Raw genomic sequence first — 20,400 nt, 5'->3', positions numbered from 1 at the left:
AGAGCAAAAAACAGAATATCAATGGTCTTTCAAACTCGATGATGTTTCTCGGCCACATCTCATCTCATCTCAGGGCTGTCACCCTTCGATGAGATTGTAGCTGAGATAAACCCTCTTATTTGAATAACCATTGATAATCTTAAAGTAATTCAGTTGATTACCCTAAGATAATACAAAATACAAGATGTCACACGGAAAAAGTCCAAAGTACAAAAATATGATTGTTCTAAAAACGCAAATAATTTATCAAAGATGTACAAGTGTATATAGCGCCTGATTGATAATTTATTCCTCTTAAGTAAGGGTTTGGTCTCAATTTCAATAAGAACTTTGTCATCTCTGTTCTAGTTAACTATATTGCCCAAAAAGATAGAGGATAACCTCTCAAATGTCAAAATTCTTACCACTTTATCAATTCAATCACATCAATCTGAAGTCCTTATTTTCAGTTCTTTAAAATGGTACGTGTTACACTTTATATGCGCATAATTAAATCAAAACAAACTTTATACATTTGTAGGAAAACTGCAAAATGTATTCAAAAAGATGAATAAATTCATTACAGATATTACCTTAAAAAAGTATACTTTTACATGAATATGACCTACCGAATAAGACTTGTAACTGGGTTATACTTACATAAGCAACACGACGGGTAAAACATGTGGAGCAGGATATGCTTTACAATTCGGAGCATTTGAGTTCACCCCCGTTTTTTATGGAGGGAGGGGGGGGGGGAGGGGTTCCAGTTATTCAGTTTTTGTTTTTCTATATTTCTATATTGTGTATTGTATACTGTTGATTGTCTTTTTATCTTTTTTCGTTTTTTGCCAAGTTTTCGTTTTGACAAATGAGTGTGGATGTCCCCTTATCATTTGCAGAATGTTTTCCAAAAGATAGATTAAATAGTACAGATATAACCTTCACAGAAATCTCATTTTACGTGAAAAAATAAATTGAAGGAGCAAACCAACAACAAATGATGTCGAATCAATTTTTGCGGAATAAAGTTACCTACAACTGTGTAAGCGCCGTCAAATCTTGAAATATCCTCGCATCTAGATTGGTTATGTCATTTATATCAAAGTCCCTGAAAAATAACATTTCTGGAAATGAATTTCTGCATTGCATTTGTCATATTTAGAAAAAACAAAAAGCTTTAAGCAGAAATAGAAGGCAACTTGAATTTAGGTAGACATATTTGTTAACTGCTTTATATACTGAGAGATGTTTATAACACAACAAATAGTAATGATGCATGTATTGCTTAAATGATTTTCGTGAACGGAAATCATCTCCATAGTCTGCTCTAAAAGTGAGATTTTCTGACGTTTAAAATTAATACCCCAATTTACCAATGTCTATAGCGATCGGCGAGTTAAAGTACAATGTTTTGGTCGTTCTGCGAAAATGGATTATATATCCGAGATATATAGCGCCAGATTGATAATGGTATTCCTGTATAGGATTGTTTTGTCTCAACTGTTATAAGAATTTTGTCATCCCTGCTTCAATTAACTTTTTCAATTCAGCTACCCAAGTTTTCCGTATGGACCAAAAAAAATCCTTAACGTGTATAATATATTTTGCACAACGGTTTCCTCAGTTTTTTAAAATTTTTATTTGAAAAAGTAATATTGGTCTAGAAATGTTACGACTTCCTAATTTAGGAGTTACTGGCGTTGTCAGTTTATTTTCGATTTATGAGTTTTAATGTCCCTCTGGTATCTTTCGCCCCTCTTTTACGGAAACTAAGCCAGTTGGGGTACCATAAGAGAACTACGTTTTATGAATTTGATTGAACATTTTCGATTTAGTTTTTATAACTTCTGGATTCGTTCACAATCAGATTTGTGATACCTCTTTTATTTTTTTAATTTGGAATCAGGTTGACTACCCTACAAAGAGGTCAGAAAAGAAGAAAATTGAAAAATTCCAATGTATTGTTTTTTCTGAAAATGAAGATAATCTAAAGTACAATGTTTTTGGTTCTTCTGAAAATGTGAATTACTAGTCAAAGAAGTATAGCGCCATTATTTATGATGGTTTGGTCTTTATTTGAAACGATTTTGTTCTTCAGTTCTCCAGTTTACTATCTTGTCTTCAAAATATATAGGTAAATGTCTATATTGACAAAGCTAAGATCACCTAAAATAAAAATAACACTTTAGTATTTTGTGCGTCCGATGCGCTTCATTTTTTTTATTCAACAACAATATTGCACACGCTGTTAACAATTACACCACTGGCACAGCTATCTCGATGAAGGTTCCCGTTTCATAAGTACCAGAAGTTCAGGGATTCTTCAGGTAGATAAACTGCATATTGTTAGTCGTTTACCAAAATATTAATAAAACATCAATAGATAAATAATGCCAATATAAAAAAGTATTTATATCATCTGGTGTTATTATCGGAATGTCATAGCTCATCCGAGATCAGGGATGGTTTATAACCTATTATCAATGTCCATGTGTTTCCGTATAAAGGTTGTTTTAATCAATTTTGGAATATATTGTATATTAGCATTATCTATATTATTATTCAGGTAAGTTAGTAACTATTTGAAAGATTGATAGTCATACTGTAACCGAAAACAATTGTGCTGTGTTCTTGTACTGCTCATAAATCGCGCCAGATTATATAAATATTGCAATGTACATGTGCATGTAAGATAAATAAATACACAAAACTAAATAATAAATTAATTAATACACAAAGTTAACATTTTTAACATATCAAATAATTCAAATACACCTTAAAAAAATTCTAATATACCTTTTCTTTCAGTGTTAAAATGTTTGTTTTGTAGAACTAGCCCATTTCTAAACTCAAGAAAATACATAAATATTCTTTGTTCGTAATTCTGACAGATAATGTATTTTCTGAATTGAAAACATAATCACTGTGAGAAAAAAAAATTAATATCGTAGTATTGTATATCATTTATTTTGTAACCCCAAATCAAATTCTTCAGAGTAAAAATGTGATTTCCAAGTTTACTTTTTCTAACAGATTACAAATTTCTTCCCAAATCTTATCAAGAAATCGACTTGTAATAAAAAAAGTGTTCATAATCTTTTTTTTTTAACAACTTCAGATATTTTATTTCACTAATAGTTGTTAACAATGTCCCTTAGTGTTACAACAATGGCACTAAGGTTCCTCCCTGTATTGTTAATTACCAATAAAACCAGGGGATTTCCTTAGCAAAATTCTTATGCATCTATATATCATTACGTGTTAGTTTCAATTTACAGAGTATTTCTACAAACATGAATACTTTTGGTGGCATATCGACTGAGATACAATGAGAAAGAAGACTTTGGTCGTCTTTTGTTTAGCTTTTAGTTTCGGATTTTAAAAACGGATGTAAAAGCATGGTTTCTAATCTTTTGGATCGCAATGTCAGTATTATTGAATTTATTACGATTGTCTTTTAGATAATATCTTATCATTCAATTACATCAAACATAGAATAATATACCATATCTGGTATTTAAACAAAAATGAAGAATGGAGCAGTTCTTGTTGAGCATTTTTCTTCCTTTTATTTCAATATTTTTTTTACTGTGGTACTAAGCCATCCCAATGCAAACAAAAGAGATAAAGAATAAAATTTCTAAGATTGAAATTTTTGGATGATATAAAATTTGTGTTTCAATTTCAATTTTTAGGACTTACATCATATTCACATATTTAGTTCTCTTTTCTGATAAATAAAAGCATTTATAAATCACAACGCAAACAATTGCTATAATATGATTAAGTGTATTATATTCAACATCTTCAATTTTATATCCTATTACAAGATTTTTAAGACAAAAAACATGTTAACCAATATAAAAATACATACATATTTTGTGTAATAATGTCCAATAGTTTTTTAAACCATATGCATTCAAAGAAAAAATGGATGGCTTAGTACCACAGTAACATTTGGGAATAACTAGTGTTTTGATTATAGTTATCTTTCCAATCATACTCAATTTTATTTTCTTCCAGTCGTTTAGTATTTTTTCTGATTTTTCAAACTGTTTATCTATATTAAGTGTTTCACATTCTCGTTTGTTAAGGCCGAAATAAATACCAAGACTTTTCACTTTATATTTCCAATCAAGTGTTCAAAATCTTCTGGAATGTTACAGTGATAACAGTCTCTGAGTTTGGACAAATTTTCCATTGTTTTAATAAAACTTTGTTTGGAAGAATAAAATGTTAGAGTTTCCATTTGAACAGTTTTAATTTATTTTCTTTCAAATAGTTATGATCAAATTTTAATATATTTTGAGCTTTATTCTCTATGTTTTCGAAATTTAGTAGTCTCTTCCATTTGTAAAAGCCAGTTGGTATTTCTTTATCTTGTTCTATTAATATTTTGTAAATTTTACTTGTTTCTAATTTATTCATATTTAGTTTGAAGTTATCGATGCGCTTTTCTTAAAGTCATATGAAACTTCAAATTAAAAAAAAAGTGAAATATGTTTTATATACTTGAATGGCTAAGTTTTACTCTAAAACAAGTGAACGTGAACTTTTTTCTAAAAGAAAATCCTCTATATTATCAAAATCTTCATAAATGTACCGATATTGATTAGTGTCTTCCCACAGACTAACTCGCCGATATTTTCCGGTATGCAGTGACCTCAACTACGAGAGCTCTCGTTATAACTTCGGCCACCGCACTGCGCAAGTGCGAGGGGAAAACCGTGATGAAAGAATGTAAACAAACGTGCTCTGAAAGATAAATAGTAATAACATATTCTTAAAGAACAAATTTAATACAACAAATCATTTAACAACTGCTAAGGAAAAGTTGAATTAACAAATGGGAACGCATGGAAATTTTAAAAACAAATGTCATGGCTCTTTCAATTCACTTATTTGTCCCGTTTACCACGTGCTCTGTTTTTATTGTTTATCAATGTCACGATCCGGTAAACTTCGGCAACAAACTCGAAAGTTAATAAGCTTGCGATCAACAATCACTGAAAGAAATATTATTTGTCGATAATACGTTATAGATTTGTAATAAATATTAAAAAAACGTGCAAACAAGAACTAGCAAAACTATTTTGTGGAATAATTATAGTCAATAACATCGAAGAACAGTCAAGTCTTTGAATCAAAATGCATCTAAAAATCTTCGCAAAGTATAGTTAAACATTAACTTATGGAAAGAACATGTCTGATATACTGCAATTGCACAGCAGCATAACATGGTGGCAGCGGAAGGAAGATACTTACAAGTATGTGAGAGCCGTTAAACCCTGAAATATATTCGCATCCAGCCTGGTAATTTTATTAGCGTACAATGCCCTGAAAAATAACATCTTTTTAGTTTATTTTTGCGGTAAATTTTAAAAAACCAGGAGACAATTAAAAATGAAGTAGATCTGTTTAAAGATTGGTTTAAATATTGCACATACTGACATATATTTATAATACTATAAATATAGTAATTTTTCTTGTACGGCTTAATGATTTAAGTTGGTTGATATAGTCTAGCATTTGATTTTGATAGGTTTTATGAACCTTTTTTTTAATTTACCTTGAAGTATATTTGTTAATACTTTTTTGAAACATACAAAATTAAATTAAAACAAACTTTATACATAAGTAGAAAATTAAAAAAATTAAATATTTTTCAATAAGATAAATTAAATAATTATAGATATTACCTTCACAAAAAGTTAATTTGGAATGAAGAAATGAATAAAAAGAGAAGTATTATATAAAACATCAGCAAACTAACAAAGCTTTGTTTGCGGACTTGTTACTTACAAACTTGAAAGAGCTGTTAACCCTTGAAATATTTTCGCGTCAATCTTGGTTATTTTATTGTAGGACAAGTTCCTGAAAAATAACAATCTCGCATAACATTTGTTAAATTAAGAAATACAAACAGCTTGAAGTAGAAATAGATGGCAACTGTAAGTGAGCTATATGTGTTTAAAAACGGGTCGATATATTGCATAAATGCCGACAGATATTTTACAAACCTTTCTAAAACTGTCTGTTTATAAATTTTGAAATTATAAAGAAACTAAGGTTTCAACACCCACAGGCAAAGTTAACCTTAGATGAATTTGGCTATTTTTTTCAAGTACTCTTCGGTCATATAGCTCTTCAACTGTTTCGATTATTATACATCCTCGGCTTTCAAATATTCGGCTTGAGTGTTACTGATGAAGGTAAATCCAGAAAAGCGCTTCGAACGCAAGACATTAATAACGTGTTGTTTTAATTTTTTTATGCACCACCTAAAAGCATTATGTTTTTCGGTCTGTGTGTACGTCCGTCCGTTCGTCCGTCCGTCCGTCTGTCCCGCTTCAGGTTAAAGTTTTTGGTCAAGGTAGTTTTTTGATGAGGTTGAAGTCCAATCAACTTGAAACTTAGTACACATGTTCCCTATGATATAATCTTTCTAATTTTATTGTCAAATTTGAGTTTTGACCCCCAATTTCACGGTCCACTGAACATAGAAAATGATAGTGCGAGTGGGCCATCCGTGTACTATGTACACATTCTTGTTTATATCTATAATACAATAATTAGTAGTTATGCATGAACATCTTCAGGGTCTGCTTTAAAACTTAAAAAAAAAATCAATATTGTTCTCAAAACAATTTACCGTTTTATTAGTAATGAATTTGATAAAAAAAAATACAATTATCTGAGTGGCCATATTTTACTACAGCTAGGTAAATACCTGCGTTGGCAAACTTTAAGTGGGATCTTCTACCATCAGAAAACTAATACCTTTTTTAAATCATGTCAATATCGAGCACTAATAGAGGTAAAAAATAAACTCATCATAGATACCAGGATTGTAGTTTTTGCACGCCAGACGCGCGTTTCGTCTTCAAAAAGTTAAATAACAAAAATACCGAACTCTAAGGGAAATTCAAAACGAAAAGTCCTTTATAAAATGGCAAAATCAAAAGCACATCAAACAAATGAAAAACAACTGTCATATTCCTGACTTGGTACAGGCATTTCCTTATGTAGAAAATGGTGGATTAAACCAAAAGACTCATCAGTGATGCTTGAATAAAAAAAAAAAATGCGACTGTCATTCAAGTGAGAGGTTTAGCTAGCTATAAAACAAGGTTTAATCCACCACTTTCTACATAAAGAATTGCCTGTACCAAGTCAGGAATATGACTGTTGTTTTCCATTCGTTTGATGTGTTTGAGCTTTTGAGTTTGCCATTTAATAAAGGACTTTCCGTTTTGAATTTCCTTTGAGTTCGGTATTTTTGTTATTTTACTTTTTGAATTCGTTTTTTTTCGTGGGTTATATATGCAAAGTATAAGTTTAATTGAACAATGTTTCGTTTAATTTTATAATATACAGATTCGATAACAATAAAAAATATATCGTATCATATCCCTATTAATTTTGTGATTCATATTTCTCTGAATCGAGTTGATTACACTGAAAATAGGACAAAAATAAGAATATCCTATCGAAATGTCCAAAGTAAATTGTTTTGGTTTTTCTGCAACTTTAATTATTAATCTTAGAAGTATAGCGCCAGACTGATTACGTAGTTCCTTCAAGGAAGGTTGGAATACAATTTGATCAAAATGTGTTCTTTCCTCCTCAAGTTAACGATCTTTTCATCAAAAGATGGAAGGAAATTTCTCCATTGACAAAATTCAGATCACCTTAAATGAATGTAACACTTTATTATTTTCGTGCATCCCAAGCGCTTTTATGAAGTCATCTTACCAATGCAATAACATTAATCTAAACGTTTTTATCTTTTTTTCAGGCATGGTACACCTTTAACGTATTACCAAATAAAATTTAAACAAAATTCATACTTTTGTATGAAATTTTGCGACGTATCCAAAAATGGAAATGAAATGCAAGTTTACATAAAAAAATAGATAAAAGGAGATGCGTAATATAATGCGACAGCAAACTAGCAATGCAAAATGGCAAACAAATTTTGGGTGGGGCCAAACTATATAAAAAAATTGAAAAGCGTTAAGCAGTTGAATGCATATGCATCTAGTATGGTGATTTGATTGCTGCTTTGTTTTTTTTACAAAAATACATTTCTGAAATGTACTGCTACATGAAATTTTTCATCTTTATAGTTACAAACCGATTTACGTTTTAAGACATGGACCACCCAATTTAGTTTACACGACATTTTGACACTAATTGCTATTTGTTTTCTTAAAGATTAAACAAATATCTATAGATCTTACCTTCACAAAATATAATTTAACAAGAATAACAGAATCGGAGAAGATATGTGATATAATGCAATACCAAACCAGCTATACATAGCGTTATTTTTTTGATGGAATCAATTACTTACAAGAGTGTAAGAGCCGTCAATCCTTGAAATGAGTTTGCGTCCACTGTAGTAATTTTATTCTCGTTCATAAACCTGAAATAAGACATCTTTGATATGATCTGTACATTACATTTCATATCGTCTTAAGTTATCTTTTCACTTCAATTCAATTACATATATATAAAGTACTTTTTACACGTTATACATACATAGTTGAAATAATATGTATACGTTTGAAGGAAATTGCAAATGTTTTCAAACAGATAAATTCAATTAGTATAGATATCATCTTCAGGAAAGTCCAAATTTTCATGAACAAATAGAACACGTGTAATTCAATGCGACAGCAAACCAGCAACACATGCTTACAAATCGTTTTTTTTTTGCAGAATCAAGTTACTTACAGGGTTTGAAGAGCAGTCATTCCCTGAAATACATTCGCATCTATCGTGGTTATTCTATTTTTTGATAAGCCCCTGAAAAATAACATAATTTTAGTGACCACCATATTTTACAACAGCTAGGTCGATACCAGTGATCAAAGATTGATAGCCGTATTTACCTTTATCTAATCATGTCATTAACGAGCGGCAAAGGAGTTAAGTAAAATAGAATTATATGCATGTAGTCTAAAGTCTTAATGCTTTGCAAAAAATATTAGTCAATCATTTTCATTTCAGTCACCTAAAGAATATTCAAACTCATAAGTTTTTGACAAACTCACAACACCAATGCAAAAAAAAACCCACTAAAAACGATAAACGATTAATAAACACAATAGCCTACAAAACAAAACATAGAAAACTAAAAACTGAGCAACACGAAACCTTACAAAAACCTGTTTGATCTCAGGTATTACAAAAGTTTTAGCAGATCCTACTACACATATAACATCCTTCGTGTTACTCCTAAAAATACGCCGATAAGTTTTTTCAAGTGATTAGACAGCACGCAATACGCAATAGTGGATTGGTTAAGAACTCTTATCTAACCCTAAGACATCACCAAATTCGTAAACCATGAAATTGAACCATGTTTTATCATAACATTGGATCGACAAGACTGTTACCTGTAAAATAATAAAGACATTGAAAAATTAAAGAGTACAAAGAACAACACTTAAAATAAAAGCAAGAGCAACACAAATCCGTTTTTAACAAAACAATGGTGAATTTAGGTGCTCCGGAAGGGTAAGCAGATCCTGCTTCACATGTGGTATCTGTCGTGTTGATCTGGTTAATACACACTCAGCTATAAGTCTATGTAGCTATATATAAATAGAAAGTTCACAATTGGAAAGCTGAAATCATTTCTTTTTTTCATAAAGATTTGTTTTCGACCCTCATTGTCAAATTCTAGACAATGTTCCTCAGTGGTCCGTAGATACTCCATAATTCTCAACGCATAAAATTAACTTGGCACAAAGGTTTCCTTCGTTTTATTTTACCAAATGATTTTGGTGCAGTATTATTGGTTGAAAATGTTTTTATTCTGCAGTAACTAACGACAACTTTGCCAAATGTGTACCGTTTAAGAGCTATAACTAAACAACTTCATTATATAGTTATTTAATACTTTTTATATATTTTTTATATTTCATATATAATTTGATTCCAATTGATAATCCTAAAATTGAACAAAATAAAAGAAATCCCCATGGAAATAGTCTAAAGTACAGTGTTTTGGTTTTAATGAAAACATGAATTCATAATCAAAGATTGATAAAGCTTTCATTATTATTCATCTTGAAAAAGGATTTGTCTCAGTTTGATAAGCGTTTAGGTGCTATAGCTAACTGGATTGTCATAAAACGATACAGGAAACCTCCCTTTACAAAATTCAGATGACATTAATCTTTTTTATCAGTTATACACATCCAAACGTACCCATTTTTTTTTTAGACCAAATTAAATTAGAAAAAAATTTATTCATTTGAAGAAAAACTTCGTAACGTTAAAAAAAAAAGAAATGAAATGACATATAGGCAACAGTGGAAAGTAAAAATAACAAAAATACCGAACTCCAAGGAACATTCAAAAAGGAAAGTCCCTTATCAAATGGAAAAATCAAAAGCTCAAACACATCAAACGAATGGAAAACAACTGTTATATTCCTGATTTGGTACAGGCATTTCCTTATGTAGTGTAAACAAAACAAACAGACATAATAGGTAAAAATGTCAAAAATAGGGGCACAGCAGTCAACATTGTGTTATAATCTTAATCACTATAAAAACAAACAAATATGTAGTTTACCCGTGTTCAAATCCCATCCATCGGAAGACAATTCAAGGAAACAAACAAAAACTGCAAGAATCGCATGCACACCAAAAGGGACAGACCGCATGAGCCGACAGGATAAACGTGTCCCGTTATACATGCACATACTGCCATTCTAATTCACACTCAGTGAAAATACCACAATCAGGAATAGGACACAATCGTCTCATTTGCAACCATACCACATCTCTTTATTCTTAAAATAGACAACTATACTGGTATATAAAGATATAAGATTGTGAAGAACATATCACTAGTAAGTTGAGACACATATATATCGTCAAGCAATTCGCGAGGGTAATATTCCTGCACTTTCCCGTACATTTCCTATTTCACAATGGGTATGCGATTACGTCATAGTAGAACCGATTGTTCAATGACGGCATTTATACTGATTGACCTTCATTTAAAACAATGTTATATTGGTGTATGACTGATGTTTAACTTATTGGCCTCGAAGGAATTTTGTGAAACTTAATATAGACAAGTGGCTCAAGTGAATCAAATAAAATCAGTTACATATGTTTGGCTCTTGTGTAAATACAAGGAGTATACATTTATAAGACATAAACTCAATGAAACAAAAAACTAAAAGATTTCAAAGGGGATACGTACTGCCTTCAAGGATTAAGATATGTCTAAACAATATGTAAAACTCTTAATAAAAAACGATACGACAAAAGACAGCCCACGATTAGTTCTCGACTTGGAAAGTACAATGAATGTGTTGCACGTATAACAGGTTTGTTTTATATCTTAAACCTATCCATTTAATTGCGACAAGAAGAAAAATTACGCAAAAGAACTTGCAGCAGACCAGAAGCACTTTAAATCGCACTATAAGGTGTCGGTTTTGATAATTGTTGAGTCGATTGCTTCCATGTACAAAGTGTCAAAATGCAATTTTACGTTTCTTATATTGTTTAGTCTTTGATGCGAGATTTACAAATATGTTATACATTATGTTTTAGGCACGTTTACTCTCGTTAGTTGTGTCTTGTCTGTAAATAGCAGGTAAGTTTTATTATTGAATAGTATATGTAAACTTTTTCATGTTTCATTTTCAAAACAGTTAATTGTTTAATAACTATTATCCCTAATAAGCATTTACTCGATACTCTTGTTTGTTAGTCCATAAACAGATGGTACAATAGGCGTAGGTAACCATTGAGTTAGTGTTTGTCTGATGGTTTTAACATTCAGTTTGCAAATATTGACTTAAAAATGTTACGAATCCCTCAGACAAAGTTATTCTTAGACGGGTATTGTAATGAGTATAGATAGGTTTGATTCACACATATAGTTAATTCAACATGCATCCGGAAGTTTGGTTTTGACATCAAAATAAAGATTTTTCATGAGTTCTGAATTATGTATCGTAAGTATTCTTTTAGTTAACAATTTTTGATTGAAATACTCACACATATGTTGAATCATGTGGTATATCAGACGGGATTGCTGATAGATTCCTATTGTCGCACCAAACAGTCGTGTCCCTGCAGCTACACGAGGAAGGACAACCATAAACTGTGCTTCCAACGAAACTGCATACGATCAGGAAAATATATTGGTACATTTTCTCCTTAAAACGCCTGAAAATATCTGTTACATCGTAAAAGTACTTTCATTTGAATAAATGACAATTTGTGAACATTGGTTTGAGCGTTACTGATGAAGGTACAACGTTAGCTTAGGACGCACGAAATTTAGAAAATGTTATTTTTATTTTTCATTTGCTCATACAACATACAACTAAATGTCAAATAAGAATCAAAGTTTTAAATACTGCATTCAATAGATGACAGGCGATAGATTTGAAGCTACAACACATGGAGCATATCACAGTTCATCGTTGTCATAAATATTATATGCAGTTAACAAAATTATGATGGTCCCAGCAAAACGTTCGATGCGATGGCATTAATTTAATCATTAAGAAAAAGTATGAAGGAATTAAATATAATGATGGTAAATTGAGGTAAAATATTTAAAGAAATAAATTTTAATATTTCATATAAAACTAAGTTAATCTTACATGTAATTGTAGAAAATAAATAATTCTTGTATAAAGCTTTTTGTATAAAAAGATATAATTAGAAAGTCTATAATGTTATGTAATTTTTGATATATAAGTATTTGATGTGAAATTCTTCCTATTTGACACTTAGAATATAAATAAGGTTTGACAGCTTAAACTCTTAGAAGTATTTCCTTTAGCTAATCTAATTCTTTTCTATTGTTCACCTAGAATTCTATCTAACCAAAATAATCGGATTTCCCTAATGGTCGTGAAAACAAAATATTAAGTAATTAAAAGTAGTAACCCCAAATTATGTAAAAATGTGAATTTGCTAAAAGAGATTAACCAATAGAAACTGTTCTTATAAAGTTAATTATTCTAAAAGTCATTTTGATTGGTGAATAAAACAAGTCCAACCAGCACGTGTTCTTGGGGTTTAAAATAGGAAACCATAAGGAATCAAACATTACTCTAATGGTTGGACTCGAAATAAACATATATAGACATCTTTGTTTTATTCACCAGGTTCGTAAACTTATTATTTTTGTTAAATGAAAAATTAAACGTAATCTTAGTAATATTTTAATGTAACAATTTTATAACAGAAATCTTTCTTTATTAAAGTTACCATAAATATCATAATAAACTATTTTAATTAATTAATGAAGTATTTTGATAATTGTTAATTCAAGTTCATTTTAAGAATCAAACTCTTTTATTTCATATTAATGTATTTTGATTAGATTACTCTAATGGTTGGACTCGAAATAAACATATATAGACATCTTTGTTTTATTCACCAGGAGGCCTCGAAAGAACGCGAACGACAGTCCCCCAAATTGTCGTAGTTAAAATAGTGAACAGAGACTATGTAAACACAAGAGCGACGACAACATTAACTTTCAGCGGGAGAGGGGAGGCAACTGCCTTAGTCTGTCCTGCCCCCTCTTTCCCGCATAACATAAACATCAGACTAAGAAAAAAGCAATGAATTCATGATTGGAACGATTCGAGTCATTTAAAAAAAAGATTTTTCCATTCTTTTAGGTTTCTTTTTGTCATATAGCTCCTGACTTATCAAAGTAGTTATATTTTGCTTTCAAATTGTTGGGAGTGAGCGTTCCTGGTGCTGGTTAATCCAGAAAAGCCCTGCGGTCGCCAACAATTCTTAAAGTGTTATTTTCATTTTGAAGATGAGGGAATCTGTGAATGTTTGGTTTCCTCTATTTGTAAAGGGATTGATGCAAACATGTATAATACTTTACACTTATGTGCTTAAATACCTTGATTTAAATAATAAGAGTTTTTATGAATTTAAACTTAACTCAGAAAAAAAGCAATTTACAAATGATTCATTTGAATATGAAAGAATCCGTGAATGTTGGATTTAACTGTCATATTACTTTGAGCCATTTCCATCTTTTTTTATTCATTAACAATCCTAACAAAAATTTGTGTAAAATACATATTTAAGGATAAATTTACATCATTAATTCATTTTGATACAGTTGAAAATATCTGTAAATATACAGAAAAATATAAAGCTGTGTTATTTTCACAAAATTTTTATTCAAGAGGTATCTCCGTTGTTAAATTCTCCACCAGGAAGTGTGAAATATATCAATTAGTCTATAGATTCATTTAAAACTCATCTCTTACAATTACAACTAAACCTTTTTTACACAGGGACTTAACTCAGTTTTGTCTCTGTAATAATGATTATATATCAACTATGCAACTTGTCAATATTGTAATGATGGATAATTCAAGAGTAACTCTTGTTTTCTGGTATTCCTCATGCACATCTGACATTTAAAATGCAGGTCACTGTTTGACTCTAAGTCTATTAGCAACAATAGAGTCACATGACCGCAACCAAACATTAGTTTGTATCATTAATATACCACCGCCATATAAAACCCTAATGCTCAAAATAATCTTGAGTATATACGTGTTTCGCTCTTAAAACTTCAACATTTGAGGGATAACTGACACGATTTGGAAGTCATGTTCACAAAACCTACGATTTTTATAATTCAATTAGAGTTAAATTATACAAGTTCCCAAAATAAGTAAGTAGATTGATTTCGAGGACTTTTCGTTGATTCCGACTATTGCAGCGCTATCTAATTATATCCTCCTGCTATTGTTGCTGATAGATTATGACGACAACAGACGTTTCCTTGTAGTTCCTTTCCTAGTGTAAGACGATAATACTTTGACATAAAGCCCATGAGAGCTCACAGAAATTTTATGTTTGCGTAAAGGGAAATACAAATTAAGTTTGCTGTTGATACCCATGTCATATTGAGAACATTAGGTTTAATGCAGATATAATAGGACATTGTAAGAATGCTTGCTGAAAACACAACGGACAATATTTCAATTGGATAAGGTGAGTATGAAATATAAATCAGTATCTGTATATAGTATCACATTGTTTGTTCAGAAAAGAACACTGAAATTTCTCCCCCTACCCAATGGAGTTACAATATTTTTGCTATTGATCGTTCTATGAAATATTATCAAGTTAACTACATGTGAGTTTGTACGCCCCAAACCAATGTAATCTACCAGTATGTAACAAGAAAACAAAGAATGGAATTCAAAGTTGGGTATACGTCTATAAAACAGCAACACAATGACACAAATAAAACAAAAGAAAGGCATTTTTCAACAATCTGAAAAAAATATCTCTGAGGCTGACACCAAGTGACAACACATTTCTAAAAATATCTCTTTCCGACTTTTTTTTGACTAAATGAAAAACAAGAGCTAACATCAAGTTAAACACATTTCTCCGAATATCTGTTTCCGTTTGACTAGATGAAAAACAAGAGATGGAAACTAATATAACGTGTAAACCACTACAAAAAAATACGGAAAAAAATCAATGGTCCTTTAAATCAATTGTAATGCTTACTCCTTTTTAATCAAATGTCGATCATGGAAACATGTTCTTGTTTTCCAATTCATCCAAAATATAGTATTTGTAGTCCATATGAGGTTTGAAAAATTCGAACAATGCTCGTATACAACAAAAAGTTTAATCGACAAATGCGCAAACCCCATACCGCATAGTCAGCTAATAAAGGCTTCGAAATGACAAATGTAAAACAATTCATACGAGAAAACTAAAAGTTTGTTTCTAAGAATTTCAACATACGACTGACATATAAATTCGTATCTATATGTGAAATAATATGTAGGAGTTTGTGTGGTCTGTTTTTTAAGGGAAAACCATTTGATTATTTATATCTGAGGATTAACCGAATATTCAGGATATTTCACATTGAAATGATTAGGACAAAATGACATTGATTTTAAATGCCACTTCACATCAAGTGTCAATTCGTAAATAATGTGTTTACTTATGAATCCAGGACTGTCCCAGTGATAGGTGACGGTAATCACAACCAGACCATTTTCATATTTGTTTTTTTACTACATTGAATGAAAATGAAGAGGTTTTACTGTACAAATATGCACTACATAAAACTATTTGTTTTAATATTTTTTACGTCAATAAGACCACATCAAAACGATAAAAAATAAAAATAACCATAAATAGAGGCCAACATTCAGTCTTGAAAAATAATAGACAGGGGTCTATATAATGCGCCAAGCTTTAAATCGTCCGCAGTCTATAACAATATGGATAGATTTAATAGAAACGACCAAAGATCTGTCATTAAAATCTTATTCTCAAAATAGCAGGGAAAAAACAAACCAAAAACCCATTAAGAATATAACCATGCGGAACCCGCGAGCAACACGACGGTTGACACATGTGAGGCAGGATATGCCTACCCTTCCGAGTAATCTGAGATTACCCCGGATTTTATTGGAGTTCGTATTGCCCAGTCTTCAGTTTTCTATATTGTATCTTGTGTACTGTTTTTTTGTTGTTGTCTTTTTTCGTTTTTTGCCATGACATTGTCAGTTTGTTTTCGACTTATGAGTTTAAATATCCCTTTGGTATCTTTCGCCTCTCTCTTACATATAAACGTTCAACTAACTTGGTTACATTGTACACGGAAGAAAATCAACAGTCCTGAAACCTATCTTAAAAGCTGACTGTAACCGGTTTTTGATGAATATCTCTTTCCGTTTGAAATGAAAAACAAGAGATGGAAAGTGACTGATAAAACACGAAACTCTCTCTTTAAGTGCATAGGGAAGGAAATCAACTGTATCGCTATTTCATTTGAATCTAATGTCGAACTTATGGGAAAATACTGTTGTATTTCTATTCAGAAATACTAGATTTGTTAGTGTCTTCAATAAATTCATGTCAGATACTTGTGGCAGAGATTAAAATTTCGCTACATTATTAAACAAAGACACAATTTCTTCATTGTATTACATGTAAAAATTTATAATTCTAAAACTAAATTTAGAAGGCAAGTTTACTCGTGATTATATCAACGTTTCGGGAGCAGGAAAACCCGTTTAATCTAGTATTTTGGAAAAGATAAGAATTGTTCTCTTTGTGCAGCTACAAAATATTATTACATGTACCATTTGATTGCTTTTATTATCAATGATTATTGCTACGAATTATGAAAAAAAAATTGACAATGAATAGTAAAATGAAGACTGAAATTCAACTTAACGGGTTAAACAACATTTTGAATAAAAAAATCTTGGCTCGTTTAATTTTCATAAAATTTTGGAAAAATATTTACTTTGACCTGTTGATAAAAATATAAAAATTTCAAGAGAATAAACAAGAATAATTTCATTGGGAATATAGCAGTTTGACAAACACCACTTTAAAAATAACAGAGACATATATATGTCTCTGCTAATAATACATGATTAAAACGATCAGCTGATTTTCAAAGCGTTAACTCCCTTAGGTGTTCTGTACCCCTTTATTGCAACATATCAATAACCTGTCACTAGGAATATTACATATCTTGATACAATTTTACACTTCATGAAATTAAGGATAATACGAAGTGAAATTTCAAAAAAAAAAAATCTTCAACGCATTGAATAAAAACTCTTTACACTTTGACCACTGAAAACGAAGTGCAAAGCTAGGGAATCTAAAGGAATTAAATATGAAACAATATGAAACAAAAGTTTTTATAATATTTTCTATATATTCATAACTTTAAAAGCTCTATAACTGAATTTTAACAATAAAATAAAACGAAAATAACTTACAATTAGATCTGTAAAGAAATAAATTGAAACTTCGTTTGACAACTAACAGTATTTGTCAACGCTGTCTATGTATATTATACATGTAGTTAATGTATGTGTCACCACCCTCCTCGTATAAATTGATATTTCCTTAGTTCACTTTCGCTTCTATTTTTATCTTTATTTGATTTACTATAATCCTTTCTAAAAAAATTTCCTAGAAAGGTTTGACAAATATGATAAATAAAAGATGATAATGATGGATGGCTGCTAAAAGTCCAGCGAATAATTAAATGACGAGAATACATTAATGTAATATGAATATTAACCCTGCTCTTCAAATTCGTACTTTATAAGCCATTTTTAACTTTTTGGATTCGAGCGTCACTGATAAGTCTTTTGTAGACGAAACGAGCGTTTAGCCTCGTCTAGCGTACAAAATGTTAATCCTGGTATCTATGACGAGTTAATTTGTATTAGACTGACACACTGAGTCGGATTTTTCCCATGCTGAATCACAAGGTAACAGTCCGCAGGTAGACATATTACCCTACACAGATACATTATCCTGACTCCGAGCCGAAAAGATTTTGCTTTCACTCCCTTATGCCGCGTGCTTAGTGGAGAAGCAGAACGCTCGGAACAAAACATTTTTTTTTCAAAGGAATTGGGATCTAAGTTTCTTTATAACCTCTTAATTTATGAGCAAAAAAAAATGAGAAAAGTATGCTTTAAATCATGTCAGTATCGACGCACTGACTACTGAAATGATGATACTCCAGGGGACTAATAGTCACCAGTAGTAGTTTTGACCCGGTGATAGAAAAATAAAAATAAAGAGCTGCACCATGAGCGCACGATACGCCCGTAACTTTTTCAAAAAATAAAGTTCGATTACTCCTCAATATCATATCAGAAAAATACTACTGCTGGAAATTGGAACACCCCCTTTTTTATGAATAAAATCTCATAACTCCGAAACGAAAAATCTAAAATTTATAAAAATCGATTGGGAGCCTACGTCAATAGATATAAATAATCCACCAGAGTTTTACGAAAATTGCTCAAAGCATCTTTGAGTAATTGTCCGAAAACTGAAAAAAAACCTTTTTTAATGATTAAAATTCCAATTACTCGGAAACGTTAAATCAACAATTTATAAAAATCTAAAGGAAGCTCACATCAATAGATATGAACAATTCACCAAAGTTTCATGCAAATTGGTTAAAGCGTTTTTGAGTTATTGTCCGACATGTCGACGACGGCCGGACGGACAGACGGCGGTATACCATAATACGTCCCGTAAACGGGCGTATAATAACACTCTATATAAATTGTATGTGTTCGAAGCGCTTTTCTGGATTTACTTTCATCACGAACGCTAAAAGCCAAAACTTACAAATCCAAGGATCAGTACACAAACATATTAAGAGCTATATGACCAAAAGGACATAACATGTAATAGCCCAATCCATACAAGGTCAACTTTGCTTTAATAAGTTGGCATCTTAGTTTCTTCGTAGTTTCTAAATTTATCAACGGGGAGTTTAGAAAGGTATGCTATAAATCATGTCAGTACAGAAGCACTGACTTCTGAGTTTATGATACCCTCAAAGACTAAAAGTCAACCAGCAGTGGTATTGACCAAAATATACCAAATATTTTGAAATACACAAAACCAATATCAAAGATACGCCAGCAATGTATATATAATATGTTTATAGTCACTTCAAACATATAATCTGTATTTATTATTTCATAAACAAGTTGTTTTTCTGATCAGATGATACTTATCATCATGCCAACATAAGAATGGTTTTAACGACGACGACGTTCTTTTTTTAGATTAATTACATGTTTTACAATTGTTATTGTTCATGTTTGTTTCTCGCCATTCAAAACCACAGGTGTTAAACTTGAACCCACAACCTTTCTTTATATTTTTGGGTCATTATGTTATCGAAAGAAAGAAAATCCCCCTCTAAAAAAAAGACAGCAATACATTACTTGTTTGTCTGTCATAAATTTTCTGCGCATATGAAAAGTAAATGTCATTGAAGTTGTTCATTTTACTGTTACGCTAGAAAAGGGACATTATCAAAATATATGACAGTGGCGATGTACTCAATGTATAATGAAAAGTGAAGTAACTGCTTATAACAATAATTTCATTGAAAACCTATTTTGTTTAACAACATACGATGTTGAATATCCTTTATAGATTTTATTTAAACGACTGCCCAAGACAGAATTAAACATGTTAAGGAAGTGGCTCACTTTTTTAAACATCAAATAACCGTTAACGACCTCTAAATGTCTTCAGAAAATTGCAGAGTATACACCAAGTCTTAAGTAACCTGACACATTAATTTTCTTGGACTCTATGTTGAAATATAAATAAATGTCATTTAGAAAGCTTGAATAGAAGTTCCGTCATTATTTTTTAACAGTTTTACACTTGAACTGGAAGTAAAATGTCAACATTTTGGGTTATGTATCATAGCAATTTTTACACAAGTTTTTTTACCCGTTTTAATCACACTTATCTTTTTAAAATAAATAATGGTTTCAGCTGGAGAGCTGTGCACCGTCGTAAATGACATATGATTTTGAATAACATTGATTCACGC

At 30.8% G+C, this 20,400-nt stretch overlaps 1 protein-coding gene across 1 annotated transcript in view; it reads right to left on the bottom strand.

Annotated features, from left to right (window-relative positions):
- LOC127729969 (leucine-rich repeat-containing protein 15-like) overlaps positions 1 to 17,896 on the bottom strand; it is a 44,639-nt gene extending 26,743 nt beyond the window's left edge. The window contains exons 1-7 of the mRNA XM_052237969.1: positions 17,792 to 17,896; positions 12,018 to 12,188; positions 8,722 to 8,793; positions 8,339 to 8,410; positions 5,785 to 5,856; positions 5,248 to 5,319; positions 1,019 to 1,090 (exon numbers count right to left, since the gene is read on the bottom strand). Of these exons, the coding sequence (XP_052093929.1) occupies positions 1,019 to 1,090; positions 5,248 to 5,319; positions 5,785 to 5,856; positions 8,339 to 8,410; positions 8,722 to 8,793; positions 12,018 to 12,172 (515 nt within the window). The 5' untranslated portion in view covers positions 12,173 to 12,188; positions 17,792 to 17,896. The remainder of the gene's footprint in view (positions 1 to 1,018; positions 1,091 to 5,247; positions 5,320 to 5,784; positions 5,857 to 8,338; positions 8,411 to 8,721; positions 8,794 to 12,017; positions 12,189 to 17,791) is intronic.
- Positions 17,897 to 20,400: the final 2,504 nt, after the last annotated feature.

This window comes from Mytilus californianus, unplaced genomic scaffold, assembly GCF_021869535.1.
Source record: "Mytilus californianus isolate M0D057914Y unplaced genomic scaffold, xbMytCali1.0.p SCAF_2, whole genome shotgun sequence".
Taxonomy (NCBI): Eukaryota; Metazoa; Mollusca; class Bivalvia; order Mytilida; family Mytilidae; genus Mytilus; species Mytilus californianus.
The sequence above is the reverse complement of the archived record's forward strand: the minus strand, read 5'-3'. Positions and strand labels throughout refer to the sequence as shown.